Below are 11,114 nucleotides of genomic sequence, written 5' to 3'. Positions count from 1 at the left end.
CTGCATCTCTGTTTCAACGTGGGTATGAGGTGCCTCTCCTTGTCTGCATCTCTGTTTCACCGTGGGTATGAGGTACCTCTCCTTGTCTGCATCTCTGTTTCACCGTGGGTATGAGGTGCCTCTCCTTGTCTGCATCTCTGTTTCACCGTGGGTATGAGGTGCCTCTCCTTGTATACATCTCTGTTTCACGGTGGGTATGAGGTGCCTCTCCTTGTCTGCATCTCTGTTTCACCGTGGGTATGAGATGCCTCTCCTTGTATCCATCTCTGTTTCACCGTGGGTATGAGGTGCCTCTCCTTGTATCCATCTCTGTTTCACCGTGGGTATGAGGTGCCTCTCCTTGTATCCATCTCTGTTTCACCGTGGGTATGAGATGCCTCTCCTTGTCAGCATCTCTGTTTCACCGTGGGTATGAGGTGCCTCTCCTTGTATGCATCTCTGTTTCACCGTGGGTATGAGGTGCCTCTCCTTGTATACATCTCTGTTTCACCGTGGGTATGTTTCGACGCCAAACATGCTGATGCTGTATCTGACCAAAACTTTCAATATTTGTCTCATCTGACCAGAGCACCTTCTTCCAGTCATAATTTAAATGACGTTTGGCAAACTCCAAGCGCTTGCGTCTGTGTCTTGAGGTCAGAAAGGGCTTTCTTCTGGCAACCCTTCCAAAGAGCCTGTGGTTGTGGAGGTGGTGTCCGATGGTGCTTCTTGAACCCTGGTGACCCCAAGACGCCACCAAGGCCTGCAATTCTTTCACAGTGATTCTTGGGGATTTTGTTGCTTCTCTCACCATCCTCCTCCCTATCCTGGGGGGCAAAATGCATTTGCGTCCTCTACCCGTGAGGTTTTCAACTGTTCCATATCTTTTGAATTTCCTAATAATTGCCCTGACAGTGCTCAGGGGTATATTCAATCGTGTGTGGATCTTCTTGTAGCCATTACCAGATTTATGAAGGTCTATGATCATCTGTCTCTTTTGAACTGCTAGTTCTTTTGTTTTCTTCATGGTGTTGGATGACAGCGGGATATTGTATGTGTGTTACCTCATTTTTATACCCTAGTGAAACAGGAAGTGATGTAATGGCTCAATATATATTAAGACTTAGATAAACATAAATAAGTGGAATTTAATTTGTGGTTTAATTTTGTTAGATGTTATTTACAATAATCTTTAAGGGTGTCATTAATTGTGAAACTTTGATTTGGAGGACATTGATTTTTAATTAAATCAATAAACTATTTTGGTTGGTTCCATTGAAATATTAATAAAGTACAGTATTTCTCACACGTTGGTATTTTGAGTTTATCTCTATAATTATATTGTTTATATTTGTTTAAGCATTGTTGTGCATTGCCAGTCAGGGGTGCCAGTAATTTTGGAGCCCACTGTACATGCGGCAAACTGTGTTTTAAAACCCTTGGACACAGTCTACCATTCCGCAAAATGTTTTATCACAGGGGACAATTTTAGGACTCATCATTGTCGTCTGTATAAAAATGTGGGATGGACCTCTCGGTCTGTAAGAAGAGAGCTGCATTTTCTTTTATTTATTTACAAAGCAATCTTACAGAAACGTCCTCTACATGTAACATCATTAATTAAGATAAGAATCATAAGTTACCAAAACCGTTCTCAGGCATGGATAACAATAGAGATCACTCTCCACAGATTTGTGAAAATCTGCATTTTGTTGCCCCTAATTTGTGGAACAATCTGCAGAGTTCACTGCAGATTGTTGTGCTGATGTCACACAGACAGTTTCAATTATTGATGTAGAACCTCTATGTAGTTGAATGTGATTACTTTTATTAAATATGTTTATTTTTGTTATTGTTTGCTGAATTATATTGTTTTATATACATATGTGTATGTTGTGTTATCATTCTGTTTTTATTGTAATGTATACAGGGCTCTCTTGTAAAAGAGATTTTTAATCTGTGTGTCTTCCTATTTAAATATAGGTGAAATAAATAAAATATACATACCTCTGCTTCTTCCAAGACTTATAATAACAGCCAGGCAGCAGCCTCCCCTCTCCTTATTCCCCAACAGGGAGCGACAGCAATAATCTGTCTCTCTCCATGCCATCAGTGTAGTGTAGTGGCTACCTATGGCCTTACAGTAGTGATAGCAGCCTCCCCTGGTCCTGCAGTTCCTTCATGATCCTCTAGAGGGCATTTCTCCAGTGGCGATGTCTTTTTTCTCAGCAACAACGGCAGGTGGGATTTAATCTTTGCTATTATTGCACTTGTACTGAGGGGAGGCCGTGATGCACTCGTACTGGGTAGGAGTAATAGGGGATAAATATGAAATATTTCTTCATTGGATAAGAGGCCTTTTGGTTGAACTGTCACAAAATAAAAAATAAAAAAAATATATGGATCCTTTCACGACGTGGAAATGTCGAGTCAAACTACTCACTTGACCTTTTCTGCTTAAATTCCCTTGTTCACGTGAAATGTGAAGTAGATGATGTCGGATGTTGTTCAGCGTAGCGGAACAAACATTCTCCTGATCCTCTTTCAGGAAAAGATTCAATTAATAAAAACCGCAGCGACAATAAACAATATTCCTATTCATGACAAGGGGGCGATCTTCCATCCATTCACTGCATACATGGAGTCAAATCATAAACTGAAGAAATCTAAATTATGATGGCAACAAATAATCGTTCTGGGAGATGTCGAAAGGTCACTTTGAAAGGTCACAGGTCAAGGTGACTCCCTCAGCAGTGCAACAGCTTGCAAGTGGTACTGTAGAGCTGCTGTGCGAGTTAAGAAACTGCACCCAAAGAGGTGCATTATGCGTGGCAGCCGGTGACAGGACCTCTCTGCTTGTGTAGAGAACCGTGGACCAAGGCACAGCCACAGACACACCCCAGGCTGTGGTCAACTCAAACAGACCAGCATTGTAGAGGACGCCAGTGAAAGACATGGGGGCATGCTGCAAATCCAGCCTGTGAAGACTCAAACCTTGTAGAGGACAATGAAATGAAAAGGAGCTGCTACTGTATTCCAGCTCCATTCTCCCACATACTGCACTAGCGTGTCAGCCTGCCACTGTTCCACACAGCTGAGCAGCAGGACATGGGCTGGCGGCTGAAAACCAGCAGGACACGGGCACAGTGGGAGGCTCCTCCATGGATCCTGATATTCCTGTCCCACTGTGTACTGGGTTCACCTGCTAGGGCAGTAGGACTAACATGCGGAGCCCGGCCCTGGAGGGGTAAAAAAGGCACTGGGGTCAAAAGGTATGCTATTAATTAGCAACAACTCCTGAACAGCTCCTGTTAGCTAAACCGATAACCAACAGCTCCTGAAAGGTGTGTATAAGAGAACACACACAGGCGATCATCAGCGAACAAACAGAGGTCTCTCTCCTAGTCTCTAACAATCAGCAAAGAGGTGTTTGGTTCCCTTCTCTTGTGCAACAATTCAAAGTGATAAACAATTCCTGTTTGGAAACACAACAGACGGGGTAGTCAGAGCAGTTCCCTCTGTTCAATTCATTTCCAGGGCAGAAACAGGTTTCCCTCAAATGAAACAATTTATTGATATTTGGAGGACAAATAAGTGCGTAAATGCACTTTCTCTCTTGAGTGTTAAACAACTTGGCAGTAAGACGAGTGTGGGAAGAGGATTTTCCATTTCTTGTCTTCCCAATGAAATCAGGTACAGAAGCACAAAGCGAGAGGGTCCTATTATTCCACTTAAAACACAACACAAAATGACACACAACTTAAAAGCTGCCTTTCTCAGTGAAAACGTAACAAATACTAATTAGTTTCCTTCTCTTCAGAGTTTCCTGTAAAGGTTTTAAGCCATAAAAAGTCCACAATTGAGGCAGTGAACTTGGGAGACAAATACATATTTTTTTTCTCAGACAATTTTGTCAACAGATAAAACTAAACCAACCTCATGTTAGAACTACAACTCAGTTTCGTTTTTTTGTTTTTTTAAAGCAACAGTCATATAATGGTACCAACAGTAGGCTATAAATATAGGTCTCAAAAATCTAACTGTTGGCTGACAAAGGGGAAAACTGTGGTTAAAAAAAAATACTACAAAATAATAGCACTACAACTTAAAAAAACATACAACCCCCCCCCCCCCAAAATTAAATGATCAGTTTATATATTGAATACCTTTTTACTTATTGATTATTAGGATTACTGTATATCATTTGTTAGCAATTACCATTAAAATATTGTCATATTCAGAAAAACTTGGCGACAAACATTGGCATATTGATTGAATGAAACCGGACCAACAAATAAAAGTCTGTTTTTGTCTCTAGTGTAATCTTATCACGCATTATAGGTCAAAGGTTATAGGTCACAACGTACTACCACGGGTCAAGTGGTGCTAAAGACAATGTACACAATAAAATCTACCCTTAGCATCTCTCTTAGTAGGCTATTTGTTTGTCGCTTCATTGCATTGATGGACCCATCTATATTAGCTGGGCAAAAATCACTTCTAAATTCCTCATTCAGCCTCTCAATATGCCCAAATATTACTGGAGTGTCGCTTAAACATTAAAACACATTTGGAAACCGATTGAACACACTGTATTTAAGCTACACCACAGCCAAGTTAGGAATTTACACTCAGCAACTAAAACCCATGTATGGGTGTTTCAACCTCCTTTACATATTTTGTCACAACCCACTTTGTAGTGTTCAATTAACCATTCCTTGAACACACAGGATTTTCAGGTGTAACCGAACCAATTACACAGGGTAAAACACCAGGTGTAAGCGAACTAGTTATACATGGTAAGACACCAGGTGTGACCGAACCAATTACACATGGTAAAACACCAGGTGTAACCGAACTAGTTATACATGGTAAGACACCAGGTGTGACCGAACCAATTACACAGGGTAAAACACCAGGTGTAACCGAACCAATTACACAGGTTAAAACACCAGGTGTAACCGAACTAGTTATACATGGTAAAACACCAGGTGTAACCGAACAAGTTATACAGGGTAAAACACCAGGTGTAACCGAACCAGTTATACATGGTAAGACACCAGGTGTAACCGAACCAATTACACAGGTTAAAACACCAGGTGTAACCGAACTAGTTATACATGGTAAAACACCAGGTGTAACCGAACTAGTTATACATGGTAAGACACCAGGTGTAACCGAACCAATTACACAGGTTAAAACACCAGGTGTAACCGAACTAGTTATACATGGTAAAACACCAGGTGTAACCGAACAAGTTATACATGGTAAAACACCAGGTGTAACCGAACCAATTACACAGGGTAAAACACCAGGTGTAACCGAACTAGTTATACATGGTAAGACACCAGGTGTAACCGAACCAGTTATACATGGTAAAACACCAGGTGTAACCGAACCAGTTACACAGGGTAAGACACCAGGTGTAACCGAACCAATTACACATGGTAAAATACCAGGTGTAACCGAACCAGTTACACAGGGTAAGACACCAGGTGTAACCGAACCAGTTACACAGGGTAAGACACCAGGTGTAACCAAACCAGTTATACATGGTAAGACACCAGGTGTAACCGAACCAGTTACACAGGGTAAAATACCAGGTGTAACGGAACCAGTTACACATGGTAAAACACCAGGTGTAACCAAACCAGTTATACATGGTAAAACACCAGGTGTAACCGAACACCAGATAGCCTACCGTGCATAGGTACATTCAGATTTCTAGGTTTGGAACATGTTCATGTATTAGAGAAAGACAGTAAGTCCATTTGATCAATATGGAAGGCGGTAAGGACATATCCCAACATTAATGTCCCCAATCATTTATGAGAAATACAAACGGAATGATTTATACGCTCACCATACCAGTCAAACAGGGCCTGATGGTATCTTTCTCAAAATGTGACATTTAGAATAAAGAAATGGTTAGTGAACAAAGGGTTTTGAGGTGAATATTTTGCTAAAAATATATAATTCACTTTAAATGACACCAACTGATTGTAATAAGCATTAAGTAGTATAACGTATACATAATACAACCAAACACTAACAACAGAGCAAATCTTAGAGAGAAGTTTCAACTTTTACAAACAGCGGTTGGTTCAAGTTTTCCTAAATGAAAACGAAAAAGGGGCCATTATACCTCATTTTAAATTTACAGTAGATTTTTCATTTTATTCATAGAATGTCCCCCTTTTATAATACTCCAGCTGAATTGTTTCTGCATATGTTGGCTAGAAATGATCACACCCTTTATAAAACAGGGTTCCAAAATTACACATCTGTTGACTTTCAGGGGCAAATTCTATACTTATTTTGGTGGAAAAAATAGTGACATAGCCTATCCCCCCCCCATAACCCTACTCTCTAGTAGCAACCCCATGAGGCAGAACTCAACACACAGCATGCAATAGTAGTTTTCTTTCTTTTTTACAATATCATTGATGTTTTGCTTCCTCTATCTGATTGTAGTTATGATGGACCTCGCACCACGACCATCACCAGATAGTCCTCATCGGTTTTGGCCAGAGCTTTAGCCGAGACATCAATGAACTGCTGTGAGAACTCACAGGGAGGGAACGCGTGGAGAACACCCTGGTGGTCCTTATCCCGGCTGCCTCCAACCGGCAGGCTGATGACTCCGGCTGCTTGCTTCTGTTTCAGGTAGGACACCAGATTTCGGAGAGGACGCTGTGTTGAAGCCGCCGGGTCCGTCGACGACACCTCCTCGCCGCCGGAACCGGGAACCGCCAGGAGGACGGCATAGCCGCCGGGGCCGGCCGCTTTGATGCGTCTGGAGACCTCGTCCAGCTTGGGCTGGTCGAGGCGGAGACGCTGGGTGATCTTGAGCTCCCCCACCTGTCTCCCTGTGGGGCCGTCGACAAGGAGGTCCTTGGCCACGCCCTGGTGACCCTCCAGGAGGTGCATGTTGGCGGGGAAGTTGCTGTTCTTTAGGAGGAGCATGCCGTGCCAGGCCAGGCTAAGCTTGGATGACTGACTACCTTTAGAACCACCCTGGTCTGAGGAGCGATCCCTCTTAGCTCCAGGTCCTTTGCTGCTGCTGTCGCCGGCTTTACGTTTCCGCTCCCCTGCTGAGGATGAGAGGCCACTGCTGGAGGCCCCTCTTTCGGCAAGACTCCCCTGGCTCTTTAGTCTCCTGTCCCCCCCGCCAGGATGCTCCAGACTGAGGCGACGGTCTCGTCCAGGGGAGGGTCTGTCATCGCCACGAGGGGTACGCTCTGAGTCACTGAAGCGGCCCCCGTTGGGGCTACCATCTGGGGATGGGCCCCCTCGGTGTCGGCGTGCCGTGCGGTCAGTGCTGTCAGGAGAGACTTCAAGATGGCGACTGTCATCCATAAGGTGTCGTTTCCGTCTTGGGTCGCAGCCGCGCCCCGCCAGCTCTCGCTCCAGAGACCAGGGCTCCCTCCCTCCCGGCCGCCGGTCCCGCTCCAGCGGCTCAAAGGTCCCGGGACGTACCCGCTCACGCATAGCCGGGGTGGGGGGCCACTCGGCCCCGGGGAAGCCCAGCTCTCTCTCTCTGAAGTGGAGCAGCGGTGGAGTCCTTTCCCTGTCCCTCAGGGGCTCAGCTATGGCGCGGTGGATGAAAGCGTCTGCCACCATGTCGAAGGGGGGTAGAGGAAGAGGCTGAAGGAACTGCTGCTGGTAGTGGTGCTCTGTGTCTGCAAAGTCCACCCTGAGTCTCCTCTCGGGCCCCCCCAGAGGGAAGCCACGCATGTGAGTGCACGCAGCCTGAGCAGCATCAAGGCTCTCGTACTGTATATAAGCCCAGGTGTCCCCCTTTCTGTAGTCAATGGTCCTTATTGTACCAAAGCGGTCAAACTCTCTGGCCAATGCTGCTAGGGGGACCCAGGGTCCGAGCCCACCCACCCATAAGCGTGTGGTGGGGGTGGCCTTACCATAGCCAATCTTTATGGGGTTACGGCCCACTATCTTCCCAGACATGGTGAGTTTGGCGCGGTGGGCCATGTCGAGATTCTCAAACTTGAGGAACCCGTATGTGCTGGTCTGTCCCCGTGTGGGCTTTATATCCACCTCTGTTATCAACCCAAACCTGTCGAAGGCCCGCCTCAGGTCCGTCTCTGTGACAGTGATGTCCAAGTTGCCCAGAAACAACGTTCTGTTTGCTCTTTGGTCATCCTCTGGGGAGATAAAATCCTCCTCACGGAAAGCAGAAGCTCTCTCTGCAATGAAAGCTGGAACTGGGCGCACCCTGGCTTCAAACAGGGCAAACTCCCTCTCCCGCTCTAGGTCTCTGGGCAAAGGAGGAGGTGGGGGAGGAGGGAGGCGCCCAAGGGCCAGCTGCTGTAGTCTGTAGTCTCTGTATCCAAGCACAGATGGGGAGAGGGGTCTCTGGGTGTGCAAGTGTCTGTGGCCTGGGGCTCCAACATATGGGTCTCTGTCAACTCGCTCAACTGGAGAACGGCTTCTCCTCCTGTCAATGTACACTGCATCGATTTTCAGAGGTCGGTCATAAAGTACTAACCTGCCCCGTGCATGTTTAGCTGCTCTGGCATCCTCGGGCTTTCTGAAGTTGACAAACGCAATTCTCTCGTCGTTGCTGCGGCTTATTTTGACACTCACGTCCCCGAATTTTTTGAATTCGTGGAAAAGTCCGTCTTCTATGTCTTCATCGCTCAACTGGGTGCCCAGTTCACTGATTTTGAGAGTTTTGTACTCACTCTCGTTGTTGGGTGGAGGCGGAACACGCTCGCCGCGAGCATTAGTCCTTGCCGCGGCTAAATCGAGTGTCAAACCCAGGTTGTGGTTCTTACCGATAGAGGTAGTAGCAGCAACGGGATAGCTATGGTTACTCCCACCGGTTCGACTCGATACATGTCCATCAAAATCCCGGCCTCTCTTGTCACCCAACACACTCCTTCTCGTAGATCCCCCGTCACTTTTAGTCGAGCTATTTCCATTATTACTCCCACTGGAAACCGAGATAGCCCTCGTTTTCTTGCTGGGCGGGTGGCCTCCTCCCCTGTCTCGGATATCATCCAAAACACGAGAACGCTTTTTAATCGGTGACCTTTCTTTGCCTTTCATTGCAGCTCACCATACAACGATTATGGCTCTTCTTATGTTCTTTCTGTATAATGTCTTGCAGTAAATCAGTGAAAAGGCGAACTCCGATTATCACTGACCCTGCCGCAAATCAACAACATCCGCCATTTTGTCTAGAATTCTGTCAGAGCCCGCCCCTTCGAGCTGATTGGACTGAAAACTGTGTGGAAAACAACCACCGTGTTTACAGTGGATGTCAGTCAAATCAGAAATAACAGAAACTCGAACAGTATTTATTTTGGTTAAAAGTTGTTTAGCATACAACCATGCGTTTTATATTTAGTTATCTATGTTTTTAAATAACTAGTATTATTGATCATAATAAAGTGTACTACACATTATTTGTAAAACACTGAGTAAAGTAAGAATACAACACCATTCTATGTTGCGCTAGGTTTTTAAAAGGCATGCATTGTGAGAGTTTTTTTTAATGAATTGTATAAAACTATTTCAGTGGGGTTAGAAAATTTACATTTTTTATTTTTATTTCCAATTTTCTCTGTCTAAAGCTGTACTTTTGCAATCTCTCCACATGATGGTGCCATCTGAGTAGCATACTAAAACTTACTTGTAACCATGCAGTAGCGGCTTGATAAGCAAATACATTAACTACTGTATGTGTTATGTTTTTCAGAATATACTTAAAGTGATTTTGGTCAAAATGTTTATAAGACAGCCAATATGAGTCTCAGTAGGCCTATATCGGCCTGTATGTGACAGGGTAGGAACCTTAGTTTTGGTCAGTGTTTCCCCTTGGGATGGGGTCGATTGTACTAAGTAGGCAGGCCTATGTGTTAACTGGTTATCAATGTTTGTTTTTTCAAGATTGTCATACACTACAGGACCAAAAGTATGTGGACACCCCTTCAAATTAGTGGATTCAGCTATTTCAGCCACACCCGTTGCTGACAGGTGTATAAAATCGAGCGGACGGCCATGCAATCTACATAGACAAATATTGGCAGTAGAATTGTCCGTAATTCGCTCCCAAGTGGTGCAGCGGTCTAAGGCACTGCATCTCAGTGCTAGAGGTGTCACTACAGAAACTGGTTCGATCCTGGGCTGTATCACAACCGGCCGTGATCAGGAGTCCCATAAGGCGGTACACAATTGTCCCAGCGTTGTCTGGGTTAGGGGAGGGTTTGGTCAGGGTAGGACGTCATTGTAAATAAGAATTTGTTCTTAACTGACTTGCCTAGTTAAATAAAGGTTAAATAAAAATAAGAGCTCAGTGACTTTCAATGTGGCACCATCATAGGATGCCACCTTTCCAATGAGTCAGTTTGTCAAATTCCTGCCCTGCTAGAGCTGTCCCAGTCAACTGTAAGTGCTGTTATTGTGAAGTGGAAACTTCTAGGAGCAACAACGGCTCAGTGGTAGGCCACACAGCTCACAGAACGGGGCCGCTGAGTGCTGAAGCGCATAGAGCGTAAAAATCGTCTTTCCTCGGGTGCAACACTCACTACCAAGTTCCAAACTGCCGCTTGAAGCAATGTCAGCACAATAATTGTTCATTGGGAGCTGCAGGAAATGGGTTTCCATGGCCGAGCAGCCACACACAAGCCTAAAATCACCATGTGCAATGCCAAGCGTCGGCTGGAGTGGTGTAAAGCTCGCAGCCATTGGACTCTGTAAACATGTTCTCTGGAGTGATGAATCACACTTCACCATCTGGCAGTTCAACAGATGGATCTGGGTTTAGCGGACGGCAGGAGAACACTACCTGCCCGAATGCATAGTGCCAACTGTAAAGTTTGGTGGAGGAGGAATAATGGTCTAGGGCTGTTTTTAATGGTTTGGGCTAGGCGCCTTAGTTCCAGTGAAGGGAAATCTTAACGCTACATCATACAATGACATTGTAGACGATTCTGTGCTTCCAATTTTGTGGCAACAGTTTGGGGAAAGCCCTTTCCTGTTTATGTATGACAATGCCCCCGTGCACAGAAATGGTTTGTCTAGATCGGTGTGGAAGAACTTGACTGACCTGCACAGAACCCTGACCTCAACCCCATCACACACCTTTGGGATGAATTGGTACGCCGACTGCG

The 11,114-nt window shown here is 45.1% G+C and overlaps 1 protein-coding gene across 1 annotated transcript; it reads right to left on the bottom strand.

The window, feature by feature from the left end:
* Nucleotides 1–3,534: 3,534 nt before the first annotated feature.
* LOC120061523 (RNA-binding protein 15-like) lies at nt 3,535–9,180 on the bottom strand. Its single transcript, XM_039011427.1, has one exon. It carries the CDS (start codon nt 9,046–9,048, stop codon nt 6,454–6,456), a length of 2,595 nt encoding a protein of 864 aa, XP_038867355.1. The 5' UTR covers nt 9,049–9,180; the 3' UTR covers nt 3,535–6,453.
* Nucleotides 9,181–11,114: the final 1,934 nt, after the last annotated feature.

This window comes from Salvelinus namaycush, chromosome 16, assembly GCF_016432855.1.
Source record: "Salvelinus namaycush isolate Seneca chromosome 16, SaNama_1.0, whole genome shotgun sequence".
NCBI lineage: Eukaryota > Metazoa > Chordata > Actinopteri > Salmoniformes > Salmonidae > Salvelinus > Salvelinus namaycush.
Note: the sequence above shows the minus strand (reverse complement) of the source record. Positions and strands in the feature narration are given on the sequence as shown.

Excerpts from the sequence above, each read along its gene's own strand:
- LOC120061523 (XM_039011427.1), bottom strand. The coding sequence starts at position 9,048 with ATGAAAGGCAAAGAAAGGTCACCGATTAAAAAGCGTTCTCGTGTTTTG.